A 27,665-nucleotide genomic window follows, 5' to 3' on the forward strand; every position below is an offset into this window, starting at 1 on the left:
TCTACCAAGAGAAATATGTACAAACATCTGCCAAAAGACACATATAATAATGTTCTTAGCATCATTAATCATATTAAGTCTCAATTGGAAGCAATCCAAATCCATAAATAGGAAATAGATATTTTTTAAATGTTGTGTTATAGTAACATAATGAAACAGTCTTCTATTAGTTTTCTATTGCTGCCATACAAGTTTCCACAAACCTAGGTTCTTCAAACAATTCCACGTTACTGTCTCACAATGTCTGTAGGTCAGACATCCACATCAACTTCTTTGGTTTGAGGGATTCAGGACTTAACAAAAGTGAAATGAAAGTGTTAACTGGCTGGGATCTTTTTGGGAGACTCTTGTAAGTATCTTCTTCCAAGCTCATTCAGATGCTTGACAGAATCAAGTTTCTGGAGGGTGTAGGACTAAGACTTTCTTTTCTTTGCTGGCAATCAGCTAGGGGCTGCCCTTAGATCATAGAAGCCTCTCTCCAATTCTTGCACATAGGCCTCTATATATGAGAACAACAAATGACACATTGAGTAGATGTCATCTTCCAAACCTCCAACTTCCCCCAGGCTGAATCTTCCTTGCCCACGGCCAGAGAAAATCATCTGCTTTAAAGTCTCATACAATTACAGTGTATCCATCAGAATAATCTTCCTATTTTAAGTTCTGTAACTATAATCACATCTGCAAAATCCCTTTTGTCAATGTCTCTACTGCACACATATTCATGTGTTCCAGGAATTAGAATAGGGCATGGACATATTTGAAGGAGCTTTTTTTTTTTTTTTTTTTTTTTTTTTTTTTGCCTACCAGAACTCTAAAGCGATAAGAATGAACTAGTGCTCTACGCCAAAACAAAGATGAATCTCATTGACATAGTGCTGAGTCAAAGAAGAAAGGTCAAAAGAATGCATATGTATAATTTCATTTAGATCCTTTTTTTGAGAAACAGGCAAAGCTAATTTATACTGGGAGCAATCAGATTGTTGTTCACATTTGGGAGGACAGTGACTGATACAGTATATTCTTTTTAAAAAAGAAAGACAATTTATTAAAAATACTTAATGTGTTATTAAATCTTAGGGAATGTTAGCTATGATGGAGAGTTAGATGAATTTGTGACAGACATTAGAAAGCTAAATTTAAAAAATAAAAATGAGGAAATTATTACTTATAAGGAATAAAAAGAAAAAAGTTATAATGAAATAAATACATTTTGTCTCAGCTATGAATAACATTTATATATTGTAATTTCTTTACAGTAATTTACAAACTGGTTATAAACATATTTTAAACTCTCATAATTCTATTGGTTTCAGGGAGACAGAAGAAATGCATGTGTATGGGTATCATGTGAGCAGGAAGCCAGGCGGATAATAGTTAAAACTGAAAAGTCAAGAAATAATAGAATACATATTTTACTGAGCAATATGGAGATAAGTAATAATTAAAAATGTCCTAGAAGTATTAAAGATGCTTACTTCTAGAGATTAAATACTGATAGTGCAGAGATATTTCTTGTCCTAAGAGTACTATTTTATTTTTATAACTGTGTAAAAAAAAGTACTGTTTTGATTTTTAAAAATTCAGTTGAGGCCAGGCATGGTAGCTCATGCCTGTAATCCCAGCATTTTGGGAGTCCGAGGCTGGTGGATCACCTAAGGTCAGGAGTTTGAGACCAGCCTGGCCAACATGGAGAAACTCTGTTTCTACTAAAAATAAAAAACTTATTTGGGTATGGTGGCGTGCTCCTGTAGTCTCAGCTATTCGGGAGGTTGAGTCAGGAGAATTGCTTGAACCCGGGAGGCAGAGATTCCAATGAGCCAAGATTGCACCACTGTACTCCAGCCTGGGAGGCAGAGCTACTCCATCTCAAAAAAAAAAAAAAATTCCATTGAAAATAAGATAGCCAAGACTGTAGAATTATGTGAAACAACACTCTCACCTGTGGATTTCCTTAGACAGACATAAATGGAGTTTAAGGCAATTATTCTGCAAATGGAGAAAAGACTCCATCTGCAGCTCCTTCCAAAACAGAGGGTTCTTTTCTACCGTTATATACAACCCACAGCATTTCTGTTCTGGTTCCCACCTCCTATGGGCATGGCAGATTTTGGCTGCCTGGCATTGAACTAGCTTTTGGATTCTCCACTGCCATTTTTCTGAGTCGAACAGCAGCATTGCAAACCTTATGATTTATTTTGCTTGAACAGAAAACAATCTTCCATATGATATAATGCTTGGAAGCTTTTCAGGTATGAGATGAGTATTAGCAAGTATCATGTTTTGTGAAATTCCTTGGCATTCTCTGGAATCCAATATGAAGGTGGTTTATAAACCAAATTTAACTTGTGTGGGCTATAGCTATACAAGCTTACTAAATAAAAACAATCACCTTAAGCAATTCAGTTGATACAGAGAATCAAATTATCAAAACTAGGATCAAGACTTTTGTCCCAAAATACCAAATTCATTTCTCTAATGTCCAAGATATCATTTTTAAAAATTTTTCTTTCCTTTAAAGAAAACCCAGAAGATTATGCTTTGAAAGATATGAGGAAAGATCAATTGATCTATTATTTAGTTTTATGTGGGAAAAGAAAATGTTTATTTCATTTCATGTTGAAATATATATACATTATAGAACATTTAGAGAATAGAAAAATAAAAAATGAAATAATCTATAATCTTACTATACGAATATTATATTACATATCTCTATATACATTAAAAGTTATAATCACTATGATATGAACACTTATTCTAATTCATTAATAAGTTCTGGACATTATTCTAAATTGTTATCATTGAAATATACGATTTTTCATGCTTATATAATTATCATATAATTATACAACAATTTATCTCTTCATCACCTGTTTTTGAACTGCTGCATTGTTCTTAAACGTTCATCATTATAGATAGTAGAGTGGATATCTTATCTATAAATTTTTGCCTCTCAGGACAGATCCCTGAAAAAAGTCAATAGTTGTAAATATTTTTATGGCTTTGTTACCAAATTGTTGGCTAAAAAGGATGTTCTTATTTATATCTTATTGAGGAGAGGAAGATGGCTACCTCTTCAATGCAGAATTCCTAGAACTATGACATTTAATTTAATTTAAACTGACAACTTGATAAGAAAATATATTGTATTTTTAGATTTATTTTTTCTGTGTTTTTAACCGAGTTGAATACTTTTCATTTAATAATATATTAAGAAGATTAACACTTTTTAAAATAGTTACAAGCATATGTGTCTTTTAATTTTTTATTTTTAACATTAAATTCAATGTTTTTAATAAAATAGATCATTCTCTGCTCTTGGTTATAGTTCTACTTAATATGTGATTTAAACTTTTCTTATCCTATAAGCAAAAAAATCTATATATTATTTTATTCTTATTTTCTTTACATTTACCTATTACATTCATCTAGAATTGACTTTATGACAAGGATGTAACATTTTTTACTCTACGTAATGATGCTCAATTCAGATTTCATGAAAGTTTAATTTTAAAACTATTCAACTGCACTTTAAATAAGACTTACAAATAAAAGGTCTTAAATTAAGGCCAGGCACTGTGGCTCACGCCTGTAATCCCAACAATTCTGGAGGCTGATGTGGGTGGATCACGAGGTCAAGAGATCAAGATCATCCTGACCAACATGGTGAAACCCCATCTCTGCTAAAAATACAAAATTAGCTTAGTGTGGTGGTGCATTCCTGTAATCCCAGCCACTTGGGAGGCTGAGGTAGGAGAATCACTTGAACCCAGGAGGCGGAGGTTGCATTGAACCAAGATTGTGCCACTGTGCTCCAGCCTGAGTGACAGAGTGAGACTCCATCTCATAAAAAAAAAAAAAGGAAATACAGACATAATTTTAACTCATTAAAATGTAAACTCTCTAAGGGCAGGCATTGTTGTCTGCTCTGTCCTCTGCTGTGTCCTATTACACAGAGCATGACCTGGTGCATAAGAGGTATTCACAACACATTTATGGATGGATGGAAGGAAGGGTAGGAAAGGAAGAAAGGGAAGGATGGTGGGGGGAACCAGCTTTAAAAAGCCTCAAATGTCCATACTTTATTTTACCCATCCCGTTCCCATGGTTTCAGTAATAGAAAATCATCAAAACATGAGTTTCTAATTCAGTGGTTTTGCTCCTTGTTTTCAATGAAGCTGAAAAAATATTGGAATACTTCAGATTTATTTGTCAGATGCTTACGTGTTTGCACACACGCATTGAGTAAGCCATATCCCAGCATGTAGAAAATGCTCATTTCATCTTCAACTACTTAAAATCCCTTTTAAAATTTAAAAGAGAACTTGCTGATTGGCCCGGAGCTTTTAACACAGACATCCCAAAGTCCTGGATTTCAATAGATATTTCCCTCTGGCTTACAGGACCATTCATCAAACTGATGATACCCATAAAGGAGTTACATCAACTTGAACCAAAACTCTCGTTTCTTCAAAAGGTTCTTTGAGAAGCTGTTTTCCCAGCAGTGTCTGCTGAGTTGCTGTACAGTGAGGCAGCGTTTGAACTGTAGGTACCTCCTACAAGGTTAAGAATTTATTTATTCATTTGCCTAAATACTCAGGCTTCTAACAATGCCCTCCTAAAACAAAGACTCTTTCTTCTAAAACATGCGCTTATTCCTATTCAGAGAATCTCTGACATACCCAGGCTGAATAACCTCTTTATTGCCTAAGAAAAGTGAACCTCTCAGGCTCTGTTTAAATACAGGTAATTTTATATCAACTTTAATTTTTCAGGAAACAAAAGAATGTTTGTTGATAGGTGGAAAGACAGAAAAGAAACAAATTCATAGGGAAAACAAAGAAGCAAATCATTTCTGCCTTTAGCCTTAGATAACTAACCATTTAATGCATAAAAGTATGGTCTAACTCCTAAAGATCGTCTATATTATAAACAACATATGTTAGGGATTATAAGATGTCTTTTAATCCCTAACATATGCTGTTTATATTTTAGATGAACATTAGGAGTTAGATCTAAAGGTTGTAATCTGCTCACACTTGTACATGTGTCACACCAACACACCCTGTGTAATAAGACAATACGTTCCAACAGTTTGCTTTCTTCACAAACACTCCAATATTATACACTGAAACAATACAGACACCAAGTCAAATGGTTATTGCAGAGCCAGGAAGAAGTAACACTAAATACGAACAAGATGTCAGAGAATCTGGGGCAGAAAAACAGGCATAAAGAGATCAGACTTTCTTTTACTGAAGCAGGAAAGGAGTGTCACGGGGGAGAGAGCAGAGACCTCTTTTAAGAAAAGATTTGGTAATATTTTAAACGAGTGGCCTACAAAGTCAAGACAGCACAGGTTCCAGCTGCCCCTGAAAATCTTTTCAATGTTGCCTTTAACTCAAGTGTGAGTTTGGGCAGGCCATAGTTTCAGAAGTGACAGCCCTTAGTTTAACAAAGATTTTAAGGCACAAAAAATAGTTTGAAAAGATTTCTGTGATCCCAAATGTTACAATACAAAGAGGGCTTATTTCAACCTCCTCATTTTCCAGACATAATAATACAGGGATAGGAACTGTCACTTCAGACTGCTCACTCTGACTAGCTGCTTTCTGTCCTGCAGCACGTGGGAGAACAGTGGAGGAAAAGCAAATGTCTCAGACCCAGAACATTCAAAGGCGTCTTGTAGGGAAAGACCAGCTCCGACAGTCTGCAAGACTCGGCTCTAACCTGCATAACTGTGTTAACTCACCTAAGAAAAGGATGTGTAAATGTGAAGGGAGATTGATTTTTTTCTGGAAACTCAGAAAAACTGTCACCTGAGCTATAATTACCAGCGCTCGTGAATAAAAAGTTCTGAAAAGTGCAGGGGCCCATTAGCAAGATGATTTCCGCTGTGTCCTGAACGCATCAGAGTCCCAACTCCCTGCCTGCAGTGATACATGTGGGAATTCACTCAAATTGGTGGCAAAATATTAAAGGAAAAATATTAAAGAAAAAAAAGTTAGAAAAATATAGTTTCAAACTCTTTTAAAAGACCTAAAAGTTTTTTTCACATTTTCAGTAAAAATTTCAGCTAAAAGTCCTTACATTTAGTTAAGTAAAGCAAATAGCTAAAGTATGTAGAGAAGTTTACCTAACTTGTTTACTCATGTAGTCTTAAAATTAGCCTTTAAGCCAAATAGCCTTCTCAAGGAAAAGTCAACCAAAAAGATAACCCTCTAACCATGTTTGCTTCAAGCACAAAAACCTGTGCTTTAGTCTTCAACCTCTAGTAATGTTAACTAAAGCCTTTGTCAATTAAACTTTAAATGAATGCAAGTCTCTCTAGCTAGTAAAGGCCAGCAGCTGCTATCACTTTACAGCACTCTCTGCAGTGCCTGTAAGCAGCCACAGACCCTTATCAAACCAGCAAAGCACGATAGCTGTGTGTCATTGTACTTTATTCATCTGCTGCTAAGTCAAAGCCTGAAAAACAAACTCCTGCAAGTAGTAACCCCAAAACCAGTGCCCAAACATAGAGCAACCCCCGCAGATGTATTTATCTGTTTTTATCTGATTTGTTAAACTTTGATTTATCTAAATTCCCTCATTGGATTTTGTCCCCTCCAGAAACACCAACTTTCTATAGAATTTAACTTTCCTTGCAGGAATGAGAGGAAAGATTATGTTGGTCATGAGCACACAAGTATCCCAGCAACTGGACTTGTTCTCTTTGATACTCTCTTCTGTTTAAATATTAACAAATTTTTGTCAAGGATCTACTTTGAGTCAGGCACCATTCTAAGCACTAAAGACATACTAATACATGATAGTGGAGGGAAGGAGATTAAGAGAGAATTAATAAAGAAATTATATAAAAAATATGTAATGGAAAGGGGTCTGGCTGGCAAGATGGCCGAATAGAAACAGCTCCGAGGGAGATCAAGGCAGAAGGTGGGTGATTTCTGCATTTCCAACTGAGGTACCTCGTTAATCTCATTGGGACTGGTAGGACAATGGGTGCAGCCCAAGGAGGGTGAACTGAAGCAGGGTGGGGTGTTGCCTCACCCAGAAAGAGCAGGAGGTTGGGGAACTCCCTCTCCTAGCCAAGGAAAGCAGTTAGGGTCTGTGCCCCGTACTCCAGCCTAGATACTGCACTCTTCCCATGGTCTCCGCAACCTGCAGACCAGGAGATTCCCTCTGGTACCTATACCACCACAAGGGCCCTGGGTTTCCATCACAATACTGGGTGGCCATTTCAGCAGACACTAAGCTCACTGCAGTTTTTTTTCATACCCCAGTGGCACCTGGAACACCAGCAAGACAGAAACGTTCAAGCTCCTGGAAAAGGGGCTGAAGCCAGGGAGTCAAGTGATCTGGCTCAGCAGGTTCCACCCCCACTGAGACCAGCAAGCTAAGATCCACTAGCTTGAAATTCTCATATCCAGCAGAGAAGTCTGAGCTCGACCTGGGACATAAGAGCTTGGTGGGTGAGGGCTGTTCACCTTTGCTGAGGCTTGAGTGGGCAGTTTTAAACTTAACAATGTCAACAAAGCCATGGGGAAGTTTGAATTGGGTGGAGCCCACCACAGCTCAGCAAGGCAGCTACAGGCTGACTGTCACACTAGATTTCCTCCTCTCTGGGCAGGGAATCTCTGAAAAAAGGCAGCAGCCCATCGAGGACTTCTAAATAAAGCCCCCAACTTCCTGGGACAGAGCATCTGGGAAAAACATGGTTGTGGACGCAGCTTCAGCAGACTTAAACATCCCTGTCTGGAAGCTCTGAAGAGAGCAGTAGATCTCTCCACACAGCATTCAACCTCTGATAAGGGACAAACTGCCTCTTTAAGTGGATCCCTGACCCCTGTGTATCCTGACTGAGAGATGCCTCCCAGTAGGGGCTGACAGACACCTCATCATGAGAGCACTGGCTGGCATCTGACAGACACCCTTCTGCGACAAAGCTACCAGAGGAAGGAATAGGCAGCAAAATTTGCTGTTCTGCAGCCTCCACCAGTGTTACCCAGGCAAGCAGGGTCTGAAGAGGACCTCCAGCAAACTTCAGCAGACCTGCAGCAGAGGGGCCTGACTGTTGGAAGGAAAACCAAGAACAGAAAGGAATAGTTTCAACATCAACAAAAAAGGTGTCCACTCAGAGACCCCATCCAAAGGTCACTGACTTCAGAGACCAAAGGTAGATAAATACGCAAAGATGGGGAGAAACCAGCGCAAAAAGGCTGAAAATTCCAAAAACCAGAACTCCTCTTCTTCTCTAAGCAATCACAACTCCTCATCAGCAAGGGAACAAAATTGGATGGAGAATGAGTTTGACAAATGGACAGAAGCAGGCTTCAGAAAGTGGGTAATAACAAACATCTCCAAGCTAAAGGAACATGTTCCAACCCAATGCAAGGAAAGTAGGAATCCTGAAAAAAGCCTAGATGAATTGCTAACCAAAATAAATAGTTTAGAGAATATAAACGACCTGATAGAGCTAAAAAACACAGCATAAGAACTTCATGAAGCATATACAAGTTTCAATAGCTGAATCGATCAAGTGGAAGAACGAATATCAGAGATTGAAGATCAACTCAATGAAATAAGCAAGAAGACAAGATTGGAGAAAAAAGAGTGAAAAGAAACAAACAAAACCTCCAAAAAATATGAGACTATGTGAAAAGACCAAATCTACATTTGATCAGTGTACCTGAAAGTGATGGGGAGAATGAAACCAAGTTGAAAAACACTCTTTAGGATATTACCCAGGAAACTACCCCAACCTAGCAAGGCAGGCCAACGTTCAAATTCAGAAAATACAGAGGACGCTACAAAGATACTTCCCCAAGAAGAGCAACCAGAAAAAAAAGTCAAGTTACCCACAAAGGGAAGCCCATCAGATTCACAGCAGATCTCTCGGCAGAAACCCTACAAACAAGAAGAGAGTAGGGACCAATACTCAACATTCTTAAAGGAAAGAATTTTCAACCCAGAATTTCATATCCAGGCAAACTAAGCTTAATAAGCAAAGGAGAAGTAAAGTCATTTATGAACAAGCAAATGCTGAGAGACTTTGTCACCACCAGGCCTGCCTTACAAGAGCTCCTGAAGGAAGCACTAAACATGGAAAAGAACAACCAGTACCAGCCACTGCAAAAACATACCAAATTGTAAAAACCAGCGACACTATGAAAAAACTGCATCAACTAATGGGCAAAATAAACAGCTACCATAAAAACAGCAAGATCATATTCACACATAACAATATTAACCTTAAATATAAATGGACTAAATGCCCCAATTGAAAGACATAGACTGGCAAATTGGATAAAGAGTCAGTGTGCTGTATTCAGGAGACCCATCTCACACATCTCACATGCAAAGACGCATGTAGGCTCGAAATAAAGGAATGGAAGAATATTTACCAGGCAAATGGAAAGCAAAAAAGAAGCAGCAATTGCAATCCCAGTCTCTGATAAAACCACTTTATACCAAAAAGATCAAAAGAGACAAAGAAGGGCATTACATTATGGTAAAGGGATCAATGCAACAAGAAGAGCTAACTATTCTAAATGTATATGTACCCAATACAGGAGCATCTGTATTCATAAAGCAAGTTCTTAGAGACCTACAAAGATACTTAGACTCTCACACATTATACTGGGAGATATTAGCACCCCTCTGTCAATATTAGACAGAACAAGGCAGAAAATTAACAAGGATATCCAGGACTTGAATTCAGCACTGGACCAAGCAGACCTCATAGATATCTACAGAACTCTTCACCCCAAATCAACAGAATATATATTCTTCTCAGCACCGTATCACGCTTATTCTAAAATTTACCACATAATTAAAAGTAAAACACTGCTCAGCAAATGCAAAGGAATGGAAATCATAAAAGTCTCTCAGGCTACAGTGCAATGAATTAGAACTCAGGATGAAGGAACTCACTCAAAACTGCACAGCTACAAGGAAACTGAACAACCGGCTCCTGAATGACTACTGGATAGATAATGAAACGGAGGCAGAAATAAAGATGTTCTTTGAAACCAATGAGAACAAAGATACAATGTACCACAATCTCTGGGACACATTTAAAGCAGTATGTAACAAACCTGTAAACCTGTACGTTCTGCACATGTACCCCAGAACTTAAAGTATAACATATATATGCATATATATGTATATATACACAAATGCACACACATATATTCTACATATGTATATATGTAATGGAGTTATAAGCTCTAGAAAGAAAAATAAAGCAGTGAAAAGAGACACTTCAAGAAGAAGACAGACCTCATAATCCAGTGTCCATCTCTATTCTTCATGCTTGACATCTCACAGCTTTCAAATCACATCGCTATCCTTTCCTCCTCAGCAAGCTGATGAGAATGTCCAGTGCTCTTTCTTTGGCACCAGTGGTATGTTCAGATCAACAGATGCAGAACTGAATGCCCAGGAACTTTCCCCTATGATACTTCTTTATCACATAAAAGTTGAACCAGTCTTTTCCCCTGCTCTCCAGCCATTTTTGGACATGCTCGGGACTCTTCTCTCCTCAGAAGGCTCTGCTATGTCAGTAATAAACCTTTTTGAATTCTTGAGGCATGAGAACATCAGTCTACCCAGACTTTGAGTAGGGAGCACATCGAGTTGATAGAGTGATCACTCTGAAGAGGTATTTGATGGGTTAGGGAGTGAGCTATACATATCTGGAGGAGAAACAGTCCAAGGGAGGAAAGTTCTGGTGTACTGAAGCAAAGGCAAGGAGACAGATGGGCCAGAGTAAACAAGGAATAAAGTATCGGGTGGGGATCAGGGAGATCACAGGAGAAAGAAACAGATCCCATAGAGCCATGTAGGCCATACTAAAGGGATCTGGATTTTCTTCCAAGGAAAACCATCAGAGGGATTTGGGCAGTGATTTTACCTTTACCATTTTACATTTTAACAAAATCATTCTAACTGCTATGGCAAGAATAGAATTCAGGGGTCAAGAGTGGAGTTAAGAAGAGGCTATTGCAAAAGTTTCTAGAGGAAAGAAACACATCTAAGCAACAGTGTAATTTATAAGATGAGGTTTGATTGTGGATACAGCTAAAGGTAGAATTGGAAAGCTTTGTTCATGAATTGGATAGGAAGTGTGACGGAAAGAGAAAGAGAAAGCTTCAGGGGAGATTCCAGATGTTTTGGTTTGGTTTGGTTTTTTGGTTTTTGATTGATTACCTGGAAGAATGGAGTTGCCATTAACTAAGGCAGTCAAGATGGAGACAAAGATTAAATTTTGATGAGCCGGGGGGTGTTTAAAAGTTGAACTTTGGCTATTTTTGAGGTAAGATGTCAGATTTCTAAGTGGACATGTCAAGTAGGAATCTAGATATAAAAAAAACAGAAATCAAGGGAGAAGACAATGTTGCAGATAACAATTTGAGAGTTAAGTTGCAGACAGTATTTGCAACCAGGAACCTCTCCAGGGTGTGACAATTGAATGAAAAGAGTAACAGTTTGAGAGTGAGTACAGGCCATGCCAAGGTCAAGAAGATCAAGGAAGACCCAGCAGTGAGGGACTTTGAAGCCATACACTGGCATTCTTGAGCCTGGTTTATATGAGTTCAACCTGAAGACATGTACTGATAAATGTAGTTCTGGACCTGGAAGACTGAAGACTAGATCTTCAGTTTTGGCATATTCATTATGAAAATTAAAAAAAATCTTGTGATGCTTCTTCCAGAGAGCACCCCCTATTGTAGTCAATCTGTTTCTACTTGAGTTAACTCAATCATTCTATCACCTCTGGATGTAATTGATACTACATTCATTTTATAGATGAAAGAACAAGTAGGGGCTACTCAAGAATGAGGGTGAACTAGCCCAAGATTACAAAGCTTATAAGACATGGTTATTGGTTAGGCTTAAATTTCAGGTTCCCCAACTCCAAGGGGAAATTAGTTGAATGAATTCTACTATGTTACATTATAAATTAATAGAAAAGTTGTAATTAAATCCTTGATCATCTTAATTCATTGTGTTCCCCCCAGCCAATTGGGAATAAATGATATGGTATCGGAGAATTCTAGTAGTTTATCATTTGCTGAATATTCTTATATTTCCTGACAAGTCCTTGCTGGACAACAGTTGACCACTTCTGACCGTCACGTTATGTGTCCATAGCAAGGAAGTACAGGAATAGAAAATTTAAGGAATAGGCAATGTGAAAAATAGCAAATGAATACTTAAATAAATAATCTTGGATATAAATTTTTAAATGTTAAATTAATATCAAATGTGGGAAAATCTTACTAACACACTACATCTGCAATAAGAACACATAACCTAAGAGGAGACAGAGACAGGCATATATTTAGGGTTTCTGGTTTTTTATATTTAGCCTTTTTGTGACTGGCTACTATAAAATTGTTAATATTTTATTATTAAAGTTTTATTTTAAAATGATAATGATCTATTTACATGGACTTTTACAACCAGTACTGTACGATTGTTATTAGTCAAAGGCCAATTAGTTTTTCAATACCTACAAAATTACTCTAATTTTATAAAGACGTTCATGCAAAACATTACTTTTGTTTTTTTGAGACAGGGTCTCACTCTATCACCCAGGCTGCTGGAGTGCAGTGATGCAATCATAGCTCACTGCAGCTTCAAACTTCTGGGCTCAAATGATCCTGCCACCTCAGCCTAGCCAGTAGCGTGGTGGACTACTACCGGCACACATCACCACCCTTGGCTAACTTTTTTTTTTTTTTTTTTTTTTTTTGGAGAGATGGTGTTCTCACTATGTTACCCTAATTGGTCTCAAACTTCTGGCCTCAAGCAATCCTACTGCCTTGGTTTCCCAAAATGCTGGGATTACAGGCATGAGCCACTGCACTCAACCTACATTTTGTTTAAAATCCTTCCATTTGTATTCAGCTTCCTTGTTTACAGTTTTTCACGTGTTTCATAACTGAATTATGGGAATCAAGGGCCAATTAGAAGAAGTAGGTGTTGTTAATTATTTTATATAAAGACAGGAATTATGGCTTAAAGAAGACAAGTGAGCAACTAAAAGTCAAACAACAAGAGCTTGAAATTGAGCCTATGTCATTAGATCCATGGCCAACGTACTGTCAGATGTATTTCTACATAAAGCTAAATTTCTTGAGAAATTTTACAAAGAAGGGATATATGTGTCCTCAGTGGAATTAGTATGGATGGCATAAAGGACAGATTGGAAAAGATGTATATATTTTACATGCACTGCTATCTATGAAATGTGAATCATTAAGTATTAAAATTAGCACTTATAAAGAGCCTTTAACATATGCACATGGTTCTAAAACACTCCAAAATATTCACAAATTTCCGTGTAATTCCACTAGCATTCAGGTTGCTAACAGCTATTTATGTTAGCCCTTCGTATTTCTACATTTAGAATTTCTAAGCAGAAAAGAGTTTCTAGCACCTTACCAAGTTTTCTAAATGCTTTTATATCTATTATAACAATATAAACATGTCTTTGACTTATTTAAGGAAAACTGGGTTATGAAAGAGAGATTACTTTCCCAACCATGTAATAGTATGCTTCAAATATTTGGGGAATAGAAATAATAATAAAATATATAAACATCTTTAAGTAACTAGATCTTAGAGACAAAATCAATTGTTTGGAAAGCTACAGAAAATTGTAATGAAACTATGTCAGAATGTCTTGATAACAATTAAAGTTTACATTAATTTTAACATGCTATGTTTTGAAAGTTAAAAAACGTGGTGGGAAAGGTTTTCCAAAATTTAATACTTTGATAGACTACATCTTTTACAGGACATGAGAAGGGGAAAAGATGATAAAACATTTGAAGTTATATAGAAACTAAGAAAATAAAAATATGATTAAAGAGCAAACATTTTCAATATGTCCATTTTCTTGAACTCCCGACCTGAGGTGATCCACCCGCCTTGGCCTCCAAAGTGCTTAGATTACAGGCGTAAGCCACCACACCCGGCCCTTTAATATGTCCATTTTCAATAGAAAAGAAAGAATAAATGAAATGCACTTAACCAAGTACAAGGTAAAGCCAAGATTTCAGCCTATGACTGTCTTTGGTCCCATTCAAATAGTAACTGGTAAAACAAATGAACAAACAAACAAGTTCAAGACACCAAGATCAAGTTAGCATCATTCGATTTCTCCTATTGGAATTTTATTCTCTGGCACTGCTGAATCTTCTTCAATCCCATATCATATCTAGATATGACAAAGAAAACTCTTGAAAGGAATGAGAGATTCTTTGGAGAAAACAAAGCAAGTTTTCTTTCAAACTGAACTCTTATAAATTCTCACACTGCCATAATTCACTTCTTGTGTTCCAAAATTTTTATTTTGTCATTCTCAGAAAAACAAAACAAAATGAAAAAAAAGAAAATCCTGTAAACTCTTAGGCACTCACTGCAGGATTGTCTAAGCATTACTAATGAAAAATTTAACATGATTTTTATAGTTTAAAAATGAATAAAAAATATTTATTGACTACACAGGTACTTAAAAATACCTCTCTTTTTATAACAGGAGTCAAGTGTAAGATATTTTGTCAGATTTCAATATGCTTTACCAAAAGTATTCCTAATGATAAGGATGTTTTCTGGATTCCAGGGAATTCCTTAGCTTTTAAGAAAACAAAATAAGAAAAAGGGATATAATTTTTAGAAAATTTGTTACTAATATGTATAGACTATGCCTTGAGAATGTCAAAATGTGAGTTTTCTGCATTGACTATTACATAGACAAATTACATAGCCTAAATGTCAAACTACAAATAGTAGCTTGAAAAATACACATCAGATATGCATCACAATATAGATCCTTGTTTTATTAACTAGGTCCTGTCTTTTGTACTATTCAAGCTTCAGATGCCTACATCCAACTGCCTATTTAGCTGCTTCACCTGGATGCCTAACATATCAAACTTAACAAATCTAAAAAAAAATAATAATAATTCCTTGAATCTCAGTTTTTTTTTAATCTCAGCAAATAGTTCATAATTTACCTAGATGTTTGAACCAAAAACCTGGGACTTATCCTTGATTCTACCCATTCCTTCACTTCCTATCCTTGATCTAACAAGTCTTGTTGGCTTTCCTTCAAAATAGATCCCAAAGTGGTATGATTTTTTTTCTCAGTGTTTTCTTCATCTTTTTACAACTACTCTGATGAGAATAAAATCCAAGTTTCTCCTCCAAGATTACCAAGATTCAAGCCCTACAAGATCTAGTCAATGGATAGCCCAGCATACCCTCCTTCTATTCAAACATTCAGGTGGTCTTTTCAGTTTCTTCTGTCATGACTGCAACCTCCCAGCTTCTCTGTGCTGGTTCCCACTTGCCACATCAGGTTCTCAGCTCACAAGTTACTATTTCTGTGAAGTCTTCCCTGACTACCCAATCTAATTAGCCATGTTCTACTCCCACCACCCATCATTCTCCATCATTGCATCCTGTTTTGTTTCTTCATAACACTTGTCATTGTCTGTAATTACTTTCCTTCTGTGTTTGCTGGGTTTATTTTCTCTCCCCCTCATCAAAGAGAGTATAAGTTCTAGGAGAGAGGCAGTCTGATTTGTCCTGTGTGTCCATGTATATCTAATCTTACAATATTACTTAAATGAATGGATGAATTAATGAGTAAATGAATAAGTTACATATATGGCCCTATCCCTAGATATACACCCTAAATATGGCTAACTGTTCACTGTGTTAGATAGAATTATTTATATAAGACAAACTCTGCAGCAGGACTCCCCCAGAGGATCACTGATGTCTAGAGTTCCAACATATTCTTCACCAGTTAATATTAAAGACACGATTAATATTAAGAAAATACAGAACTAGACCCAATTAGATTGTATGAAGGTGCTTCAGTAATATAGAAAACTTGGAATATTAAAAGTAGGGGAGAGCTGCTTTCCTAGGCTCAGAGGAAGAGAAGAACAACGCCATCTCACCATGACTAAGAGGAGTCAGTCTCTTTCTGAAGATAATGCTGCTGCCAGCATTTTTAAAGCTGTACATCCAATGTTTATGCCAAAAGAACTTTTGTAACTGGAGTTTTGAAAAAGAGAAGCAGTGGGGGATGGGGCGCATGTTTGAGAGACAGAAATGGATACATGCTTCTGACCAGAGAAAGCCAACCCTAGGAGTCTTTGCACATCTACACATAAACATTCAACTCTCACTATGACTTCTGCCTGCAGGTAAATTTCCTTTGGAATATGCTACTTACCCTGAGATTGTCAACAAATCTGAATCTATTTAGAAAACACATGGTTTTGCTTTCTTTTAAATAACTGTCTGTGGGACTTCAAACTCTGGCTTATGAGACATTCAATTGTAATTCTTTGAAGGTGAGAACCAGGACCATGTCATATGTTTATTCTCTGGCTCTATCTGAATCCACTGATGCTGGCTGTGCAGCAGAAACTGCCCCTTCCTTTCAAGGGAAGGTCATTGAAAGGAGTATTGAACAGCAAAGATGCAAGATCTCCTTGAAGGGAAAAGATGTCATAACAGAATGACTTTCTCCTTTTCCTAATTTTTAATGCCAAGAACAGCTCATGCTTGTTTTGTATGAGGTCAACAAAGGAGCTTAGGTAATATTATGCATCTCTGCCTCAAAAAATTATTAAGTTTTCCTTTGGGTAAAGTAATATTTGTTTCCCTATTTTTTCCTCAGTTTGAATTCAGGTAAGTATTTGCAGATTATTTCATAAACATCATTTTTTCTTCAAAGCGATTTAGTTAAAAATTAAAATTAAAAATTAGTATAATTTTTTTTGAGACAGAGTATTGCTCTATCACCTAGGCTGAAGTACAGTGGCACAATTTCAGCTCACACAACCTCTGCTTCATGGGCTTAAGCAATTTTCCTTCCTCAGCCTGCTGAGTAGGTGGGATTACAGGTGCTCGACACCCGGTGGCTAATTTTTATATTTTTGGTAGAGATTGTTTCCCCATGTTGTATTTTTGTATTTTACAAAAAATAATTTTGTATTTTTAGTAGAGACGGTTTCCCTGTATTGTCCAGGCTGGTCTCAAACTCCTGACCTCAAGTGATCTGCCCACGTTAGCCTCCCAAAGTACTGAGACTACAGGCATGAGCCACCATGCCCAACCCTAAAAATTAAATTAATTAAAAAGCAATCAGGTATTCTGTTTTCGATTCTCACTTCTCTTAAATTCTCTGCAACTATATTTTCTCCAAATTAGTGCAATACAGATCCAGAGAGGTAAAAAGAATATTTTATTTCATTAAAATATTCAAAGGAAAACACTGAGAAAAGATGTGTAGCCAATACAAAAAACTATTAATGCCTTTATTATATGAAGTGGTAGTTCAAATGGATAAGGTAAAACATTATGTACCAAAGAAATAAATGAGTACGAGACATAAAAGAGGCATTTTAAAAAGGGAAATACAACTGGAAACTGTCCTGCCTTGCCAGTAATCTTAGCAGAGCACATTAATATAGATTTTGTTTCTAGTCTATAAAATTATAAGCAAACTTAAACAATCGAATTTACTTTTTCTAAATGAAAACCACTGAGGCATCCTTTGTTCAAAGGAAGTCCTGTTGAGGAGCTCAGGAAGTTGGGTTGAACTCATGATATTGGAAAGAGTGGGCCTTGGAGTGGCCTGCTTTTACTCTTACTCACCACGCTCCAGGGACTTCTGAGGGGACTTAAAAGAGCTTCTAGTTTTCTAAGCAGCACACTTGGAAAAAGACTATTTTTATTAACACTCAGTATGACAGACACTGTGCGACAGACATATTCCTACAAGGTGCATGAGATTTTAAATCACTTCAACCACTTTGAACAGCAATTTAGAACTATTTTATAAAAATCACAAAAGCATCCATATAGTTTGGCTATTTACAGTCACTTCTGAAAACCTATATTAGCTCTATTGCATGAAGATACTAAATGCAGCATTATTTAAGTCGGTACATTTAAAAAATAGGTAAATGCATGTATTCAACCATTCAATAAATGTTTACCGAGCAATGACACTATACAAACTGATGTCACTATTAAAGGATGAGAGGACACAGGAGTGGTGGGCACATGGTTTAGAAAACAGATGAACTTCACTAGGTAGCATCTTGTGATCTGTACTAAAGTCATAAAATCTCATCTGAAGGTGGCCTTCATCTTACTGGAGAGTATTAATTCCCTAAATTAACCTAATCCAAATATTATATTACCAAAAAGTACAGTGAAAACTAGAAGAGAAAATATGTAAGGTTGTGGCATTATAATTGTTTTATTGGGATTCTTCAGGTTAAGACTACATCCCTTATATGAAGCAAGGTCTCCTTGAAGAGAAAAAAAATAAAACAAAGTAAAATATTTCTCTGGAACCCTCTGTCTTAGTTATGAATCTGTGGAATTTATAGTTATTTGAAGCACTCCAGATGAAAAATGAGGAAGGATGGCTTCTGCCACAAGGAGGTGGGTCAGAAGCTCTACATTACGTTTCTCCTTGGTAAACTCCAAGCTCTAAATGAATCAAAGCATTTTGTACCTCAGATGATCCAATTTCACAATTTTGTCTGTGTCCATCTTCCCTGTGTAATTCCACATCTTTAAAAAGTCTTATTTAAATCCCTCCAGCCTACTGTTAGCTATGCTCTGGGTAATTAATTGAAGAATTGCATGTCCATATTTTAGCCAAAGAGAAGAAGAGAAGACATGGCAGCACACCATTCATGCTTTAAGCAGGTGTGATGATGGCAGAGGTGAGAAGTGAGAGATCCTCTAGTCTAGGAAACGTGGGTCTCAAAGGCCATGGTTCTGTTGCCCCGCCCGACTTAGGGCAATATCCTACTCTATTGTCATTCTTGAAGAGGCTGATGTGGATTTGATTTTTAAAATAATCAGATAACTAAAGAGAAATAATTTGTACTAATAATATAATTAAAGAAATAAATTTGATTAAAGAAAATCACTTCTTTATAGTCTCAAGAATGCTTAGAAAATCAAAGTTTAAGAGGAGGCATTTGTAGAGAGAAATGACACTAGGAAAAAGGAAATAACTTCTGAGGGCAAAAAAAAAAAATGAACCAATAAAGATAAACTTCAGGCTATTTCAACTGTCTCTGCTTATCTGTTTTTCAGATGGTGGCAGTTGATCAAAAGAAAGTGAAAATGACTTCTTCAGGTAAGGCGACAAGTGCAAATCAAAGCAATGAGGGTTTTTTTTTTTAATTTAAAGTAAAACAAAACAAAAAGATATCCTGACTATAATCATTTATTCAAAAGAAAAAAATAGAAAAATAAGTTATAATCAGTGTCAGTGGTAGTTTTTTTTTTAAGAACAGCATTTTAAAAGAGTATTTTAACCTTAGAATAACTGCTTTATGTAAATACAGCATGCATCTAATTTCATAATCTGATGCATGTCATGTTTGTAGAAATTATAATTAGTCTAAACACAAAGTCTTTGGGTCTGTCCTATCCTGCTACAGTACAAAGCATATTAGTACATTCTTGGATTGCTCTCTTTTTATTCTCTCTCATTTGTCTCATTTTGTCTTGGGGGGTATTGCATGCATCTTTATAAGTCAGCTAAATTATATTCTGAAAGAAGGTAGAGTATAAACAAATAAGTGAAAATAACTTTTTCTATCTCAATACTTATTCTTTCTGACATTTTTTTTTCTGATAATGATTACGCCTACCTTAGGTTGTTTGCAAAGGTAGCGACAAAGTTCTCCAATGTACTGAAACACAGTCACATCATACTTCTTGCAGTCACCCCAAAACTGACTTGCTGAGAATTTCTTTTTTAACACACAAGTGGCACCTATAAGGAAAGACAAAAACAGGCACTAGGGAAAAAAATTCAAGGGGATAATGAACATAAAACATAAACGATGTTTCTCTGTCTAGAACATATTTGCTTGTTTTTATAACTTTAATAACTCATCATCAATAATTTATATCAAACTCATTTGGAAACATGGATTTTATTGTCCAAAATCTCTGTTCAAAATATTGCAATACACAGGACAAAAGCAACAGTCAAAATTTACCACATACTGATTGCTTTCCATTTCTCTGGAACTGTGCTAAGTAATTTATTTTATGTAATCCTCACAACTATTGTGGGGTTAGCAACCCTATCCCTATTTTATGGATGAAGAAACAAGCTCAGAGAGACTATGTGGCTTGCTTCAGGTCACCCAGTTTAAAAAGTACTGAGTGGGGATTGGGTTCAGAGCTCTCTGACTCAATGCTCTTAAGCATCGTTTCGTGCTGTTCATTGAGAGTTAGAGTATTAGGGCATGACTATAGATAAGAGGCATCCTTCTTCATAGAAGCCAAGAATATTCACTTACTTTTCAACATGAATATATGCATATAATTCATTTTTCGAACCTTAAAGCAGCCTCAACATATCTTGAGGTCAATTGTTAGTTGGGCTGACTTAGCAAGATAGCACTAACAAAAAAGTTCATCAATGACTGCAGAACCTGATTTTGACCACGATGTACATCTACAAAAGATTTTAATGTCTTGACTCTCATCTTTGTTTGTAACAGATACTGATCACATTCTAAATATTCTATTCTAAAAATTACAGCATTTTAGACATATATAAGTAGCACATGATCTCTACTGTCTGTATATTATTTTAGGCCTAGAAACTGACACATTATCTTGCATGCTTTTAGGAATGGATTCTACTGAGTCACAAGCCCTACCAACTAATTTACTGAGTGTCTGCTGCAGATTGTTTGCAAAGACAGCCTCAGCAATTTCTTCAAGGCTCTTACTTTTGTAGTGTCAATTTGCTCCATCTCCCTTCAGGAGGTGGCTTCTATTTCTCCAGCCCTGGATTCTTTAATCTAGGCTGGCCTATGACTTGCTTTAATCAATGGAATGAAGGTGAAATAATCTAGGTGACTTTTAGGACTAGACCTTAAGATTTCTGCAGCTTCCATACATACTCCCTTGGAACATTTCTATCACCATTTGAGGAATATGGGGTAGGTTGTTTGAGGGTGAGTGACCAGAAAACTGGTCTTTGGATTTTAGAAAAACATTGAATATGCCATAAAATTGTGTGCTTTTTTAAAAAAATAAATATTTTATTATAATGAAATAATATGCATATAATCACTCTAAATTCTACTGATAAATTTTCAAATGTCAGTAAACACTTGTTCTAATTATTAGGTATTTTGTAAACTTATCAGAAAGAAAATAAAGGCTTACCCAACTCAACACATCCAGAAATTCCCAGGATAGCTCCGGAACTATGATACAGAGGCAGGGTTATATAAACAATGTCATCAGCAGTACAACCAAAAGCCCACAGGGCAGCAGAACCCCTTAAAACTTGCAGCTGACTAATCACAGCTGCTTTCGGCAAACCTGGAAGAGAAGAAAAGAACAGGAAATATATATATACACACATACATACACACACAAACACACACACACACACACCCCTGCATATACATATAATACATATTCATATAACTAGAAAGGAAGTAATAGAAAAGAAGACTATGCTGATAACAACTACACTAGCAATTGATACAAAATATAGCAAAGTAATCTATCTGTTTTATAAAAGAGGCCATGCTGACTTTAGCAACATTCCTTTTACAGGTTGCTAAGTAAGATTGAATCTCAAATGCTATGTAATTTCATAGTTGGCCTTTCTGGATAGGTCTAAGGTTCTAGAAGTTAAAACAGTGGTAGAGCACATTTGGTTTCAGTAACTGGCAAAGAGTATTTGGGAGGTAAGTTTTTGTGAGTCCTCATGTGTCTGAAAATGTCTTTTTTTCCCACCCATACACTTGAATGGCTGCTTGTACAGAATTCTAGGTAAAAAGTTATTTGTATGTAGGACTTTTATAGCATTGCTTTATAGTCTCCTGACCTCCAGTATATATACATATTGGGGACTTGTCAGTTTTTCTGATTTCTTTTCCTTTGGATGAAACACAGTATTTCTGTTTTTTCTATTTTTAGAATCTTCTATTAGTTTTCAGTAGTCTATAATCTCATGACGACTTGTACTGAAACCAGTTTCATCTATTCTTCGCTTTAGGAAATTTGTAGATCTTTTCAGTCTAAAAACTCAGGTCTTACAGTTCTAGATACTTTCTGAATTTGAAAAAACGTAATTTTCACCAACCCCCCCCTTCTTCTCTTCCATTCTTTATTTCTGTTCTTTTTACCCATTGCTTTTTTCTGTTACATTTATTTGTGTGTTCATCCTTTCATCTTTGGAACTCTTGATTTTTGAAGATCAGCCCTCCTGGTCTGAATCACTAATTTCCTAATCTTTTCTATTCTGTTTTCCTTTTCTTACCTTTTGCTTTACTTTTTGAGAGATTTATTTTCCAACACTTGTGTTCTCTGGATATTCCTCTTTTTGTATTATGTTATTTTTATGTTGTTGACACTTTTTTGTCCTTATCTTCCAGAATATTAGCAATAATAATCTTTTGAAAATTTCTCCTCTCTATCTTGTCAGTATTCTCCAACATCCTTTTAATCTTTGGTTTGTTTTGGTCTCAGTCCAAATTGTGATATACTCAGAAGGATTTTTTTCAAATATCTGGAGACATCTGACTATCAGTTTATATTTTAAGATGCAAATGCAAAAACACAGTATAAACAAACAAAATATTAACTAGAATCTCTGTGCCCAAAGACCACTTATTTGCTAGTTGCTTTCATTGTCCAGGACATTCTACTGGGGGATCCATCACTGTCAGTGTCTTTCAATTTTACATGTGGGCTACTCAGATTACTCAGGCAAAAATCTTGAAGAATAAAACAGTCGAGTATTAAAGAGAAGTTATATATATTAAAGAGAAGTTTTATATATATATATATGTATATCTATCTATCTATATACATATATACATATTTAGAGAGAGAGAAAGATTTTCTCTTATATCCCCTACTTTTTCAACCTTTGTTCTTCCAGGTATTTTCAAAGTTCATCTTTTCCAGAGAATAAGCCTCAGGACTTCTATCAGGGTAGAAGCAGCAATCCAGGGCTACGGTTCTTTCTTTCTTTCTTTCTTTTTTTTTTTTTAATTGCATTTTAGTGGTACATGTGAAGAACATGCAAGATTGTTGCATAGGTACACACATGGCAGTGTGGTTTGCTGCCTTCCTCCCCATCACCTATATCTGGCATTTCTCCCCATGCTATCCCTCCCCGACTCCCCACCCCCTGCTGTCCCTCCCCTATTTCCCTACCACAACCCCAGTGTGTGATGCTCCCTCCCTGTGTCCATATGTTCTCACTGTTCAGCACCTGCCTATGAGTGAGAACGTGCGGTGTTTGATTTTCTGTTTTTGTGTCAGTCTGTCGAGAATGATGGTTTTCAGGTTCATTCGTGTCCCTACAAAGGACACAAACTCATTGTTTTTTATGGCTGCATAGTATTCCACATTGTGTATTCCGCCACATTTTCCCTGTCCAGTCTACCATTGATGGGCATTTGGGTTGGTTCCAAGTCTTTGCTATTGCAAACAGTGCTGCAATGAACATTCGTGTGCATGTGTCCTTATAATGCAGTTCCTTCTTAAACACACTCCCCAAAAGTTTCCTGTTTGTAGATTCACATTTATTGAGGTACCTGGTACACAATTTCTGAGCCTTTCTGGGGTTTGGTGGGGGCAAATGAATTTTCTTCAAGGCTTCACCGTAAGCTTCAGCTTCAGCTTCTTGGGTCTGCAGTGTCTGACACCACACTCATTCATTATCTTGTTTTCTAAAATTTTGTAGCTGTCATCTCTAGTTTCATTCTTTTTGTCCTAAGAGACTATGTATCTATTCAATCTGCCAATTTCTAGACCTGTTATTATTTAGTAGACCTGATTAGGTAGCCCCGAGAATCTCAGAGAAAAGCTCTCTGAGTCTGGACAGAGTAGCCACACACATATTAGCACTTTCATTTATCAAAACTGTTCTAATCATAGTAAAAAAAAAAAAAAAAAAAAAAAAAAAAAAAAAAAAAAAAAAAAAAAAAACCATTCTATTCTCCAGTCTAAAAGGGATCACAATTAGGCACTGAATAGTTTTTTAAAATGTAAGAAAAATTTGACTATGCAATAGTAGTTGCTTACAATGCTACCTATGCACAAGAAATTAGTAACAGAACATTTTCGATTTGTCTAAGACAAATCACCAATCATATTCAAATTAATAATAAAAGCCTATTTAGGCTACCATTAACACCATTCAGTTTTTCCTAGAAATCAGTTAAGTTTAAAATTTCTTTTTAATTATCTTTCTTTTTTAAAAAAAAAAAAAAAAAAAACTTAGTCTCACTTTGTTGCCAAGGCTGGAGTACAGTGGTGCAGTCAGTTCTCTGTAACACTAAACTTCTGTGATACAATGATTCTCCTCCCTCAGTTTCCTGAGTGCTGTTACTCCAGGTTCATGCCCCCATACCTGGCTATTTTTTTTTTTAAATTTTTTGTGGATGTGGGGTCTCACTATGTTGCCCAGGCTGGTCTCAAACACTTGGCCCCAAGCAATCCTCCCACCTTGGCCTCCAAAATGCTGTGAGATGTGAGCCACTGTGCCAGGCCCTTCTTTTGAATTCTCAGGCAGTTTTATTTTTCTTTGTTATTGCTGTTGTTTACTTAAAAAATAAAGTTTAGCTACTTGATTCTATTTTGCAACTTAGTCCAAACCTACAATGCCTTCAAGATTTCCTGTTTGTCACATGATTCAATAACCCTAACCAAAATCAGGAGATCCAGTTACAGGTGCCTAAAATGCAGGTATAGCTGGATTATGCTTAGGATTTACTAACTTTCACAGGAACATAAAGAACTGTTTTCAAGCAGATTAACACATTTTTTAAATCCAAAAAGTAAATAGAAACTATTTAAACTAAGTAATTTCTTCATTTTAGATATCAGAAATTTGAGGATCAGAGAAGCTAACAAAGATCTTGCCCAAAAAGCCAAGTATCATACACCGAGCAACGAGGCTGGATCAAGGTGTTCGGATACTCCCGTGCCCTTTGTACTCCCAAACTTTCAGAAAATATTGTCAAATGGGACAAACGCCAAATGAGCATGATGACTTGTCAAGTAAAAGTTAAAACAGTTAACTTTCCGTGAAATTTCTAGCATTCTGAGATCCTTAGATCTTCTTGCAAGCATGCTTTCTCAGATGGTTGGTCACTCCACATGGTAGAAATTTGCCCAACACTGTTGCTTTGCAAATTTGTTACATCCACTTTATCCTTAAAAAGAATTGGATCATACCTGTTGTTCCAGAGGTAAAAATGTAAAGACAAGTAGACTTGAGGCATGAGACAACATGGTGGCTGCGTGGCACGGGCTCATCAGATGAGGTGTCCAGTTTCTCTTTGAGTGAAATTATGCCTTGTGGAACAGAATCTTTCATCCCCCAAACACTGATATCTTCTGGGAGGCTTGGAAGGATTTCTTCTACAGTTCCAAGCAAATCTAAAAGCCAAAGGGTTGGGAAGAGGTAAGCAAACTTTAAATCTCAAACCATTCACTTTGCATTTGCTTTCGTGTATTGAAACAGGGATCAAATATAAATAAAAAGCTGATTTACTTCTCATGTTGGATAAGTAATATCACAGTCATTTTATGGTTCTGTTTCCATAGGACCAAATAAAAGGAAAATTTAGTTATCACCTGACAGACCAATGCAAGCAGTCCAACTCAGACTGATTTAAGAGACTCTAGTATGCAATTTATGGGTTTCAACCCATCAATTTTTAAATACAACTATTTAAAACTCTATCTGAATCTAAATTTAGGATACTGCACTAAACATTTTTCTTGAAGTATAATTCAGTAGCTAGTTACTCCAAAACACAGCCTGTAGGCTACTGTTTAGTTCCACTGTATTGTAAAATATTTGGGAGTATCCCCTGACTGCTCTGAAATCACAAGATCACTGTGGTTTAGAGATCATTCTAAAGCCAAAACTTAAGTGAGTGTGGACTCCAAAAATGGTGGAGGGTGGGAGAGAGAGGTAAAGACTGAGAAATTACCTATTGGGTACAATGTTTACAATTCACAGTTCAGGTGATGGGCACATTAGAAGCCCAAACCTCACCACTAAGGAATATATCCATGTAACAATCTGGCACATGTATTCCCTGAATCCATAAAAATAAAAATGAAATTAAAATTAAAAGCAATTAGGCCGAGTGCGGTGGCTCAAGCCTGTAATCCCAGCACTTTGGGAGGCCGGGGTGAGTGGATCACCAGGTCAAGAGATCGAGACCATCCCGGTCAACATAGTGAAACCCCATCTCTACTAAAAATACAAAAAATTAGCTGGGCATGGGGGCATGTGCCTGTAATCCCAGCTACTCAGGAGGCTGAGGCAGGAGAATTGCCTGAACCCAGGAGGCGGAGGTTGCGGTGAGCCGAGATCGCACCATTGCACTCCAGCCTGGGTAACAAGAGCGAAACTCTGTCTCAAAAAAAAAAATAAAAATAAAAAATAAATAAAAAATAAAAAGCAATTAATACATACTAGGTACAGGCCAAGTAAATTTTAAGCAAGGGAACTCGGAGAATTTCTCTGGATCAGATTAATTAAAGATAAAATCCTTTGAAAGCAAAGGGGCAAAAGAATGCCTTCCAGAAAAGGCAGTGAGACCCATGGTGCAAGGGAGGGTGTGACTGGCAGGTAAGAGTGGACCCTCCATCAGCAGCAGTAGGACGCAAGGCCTGGGCAAAAGCAGATAAGAAGGAAGAGTAGAAAAGCTTGAAGAATCGGTGTCTTCAGGACTGAAGGACTGAATCCTGGCAAGATCAAGGACCTGGGTCACAATTCAAGGTTCAGAAAGAAAAAAGGACACGTTTCTCAGGAAGGATCTGATACAAGGATAACAAAGGAACAGCTGTTGAGTTAAGACTATGTTGAATTAATCTGTGAAACTGAACCAGACCTTCTTGATTTGCCCATTAACCCAGGAAAAAAAAAATGTCATCTGTTCCAGAGGGGAGTAGTGGTGGCAAACAAGAGAGAAAGAAGGTGGGAAAGCGTCCTTGATGAGAAAATAATTAAGCATTGAGGTACCCAACACTCTGTGTTGTTACAAAAGAAACAAAATGTCATCATTTATATGCAGCCTTTTGTGTAAGCAAGTGAAGAATCATCTTTTTTTCCAGAGTAGAGAGGCATACAATTATTTATATTATTTAAATTCTTCTTGAATTCACCATTCCCTTACTTTAGCGTTGATCTCTGACATAAAGTTCAACTTTTATATTCTACATGGCAATTCTGATTTCATTTCCTTATGTATATAATATGCTATACATTTAGAAGGTCCAAGGGATTTCTAAATGCTATATAGCTTATCTTAAAATCTGTATTAAAATCCTTGGGGATATTAAACAATAGTACCCCCCTAGCCTTTTGGAGTTAATACAAGGAAAGCCAAATATTACTGGAAACTACCAGAAGCTAAGAGACAAGAAAACATTCCTGGATCCTTCTGAGGGAGCATAGCACTGCTGACACCTTTATTTTGGATGTCTAGCCCTGAGAACTGTGAGAGAATAAATTTCTTTTGTTTTAAGCCACCAAGTTTATGGTACTTCAGTATAGCAGCCTTAGAAAACTCATACATCAAGCT

The 27,665-nt window shown here is 36.6% G+C and overlaps 1 protein-coding gene and 1 long non-coding RNA gene across 5 annotated transcripts in view; one reads left to right on the forward strand and one right to left on the reverse strand.

Moving 5' to 3' along the window:
• SLC27A6 (solute carrier family 27 member 6) overlaps positions 1-27,665 on the reverse strand; it is an 89,519-nt gene that overhangs the window by 52,448 nt on the left and 9,406 nt on the right. For all 4 annotated transcript variants that reach the window (XR_012512726.1, XM_074381839.1, XM_010339125.3 and 1 more), the window contains exons 2-4: positions 25,300-25,503; positions 21,262-21,420; positions 19,722-19,846 (exon numbers count right to left, since the gene is read on the reverse strand). Coding sequence is in view for 3 of the 4 variants with exons in the window: in XM_074381839.1 (XP_074237940.1) it covers positions 19,722-19,846; positions 21,262-21,420; positions 25,300-25,503 (488 nt within the window). In the remaining variant the exon portion in view is untranslated. The remainder of the gene's footprint in view (positions 1-19,721; positions 19,847-21,261; positions 21,421-25,299; positions 25,504-27,665) is intronic.
• LOC141580542 (uncharacterized) overlaps positions 1-27,665 on the forward strand; it is a 76,090-nt gene that overhangs the window by 39,064 nt on the left and 9,361 nt on the right. The window contains exons 2-3 of the long non-coding RNA XR_012512729.1: positions 19,159-19,201; positions 24,942-25,528. This is a non-coding gene — a long non-coding RNA (uncharacterized LOC141580542). The remainder of the gene's footprint in view (positions 1-19,158; positions 19,202-24,941; positions 25,529-27,665) is intronic.

Source organism: Saimiri boliviensis, chromosome 1, assembly GCF_048565385.1.
Source record: "Saimiri boliviensis isolate mSaiBol1 chromosome 1, mSaiBol1.pri, whole genome shotgun sequence".
Lineage (NCBI taxonomy): Eukaryota > Metazoa > Chordata > Mammalia > Primates > Cebidae > Saimiri > Saimiri boliviensis.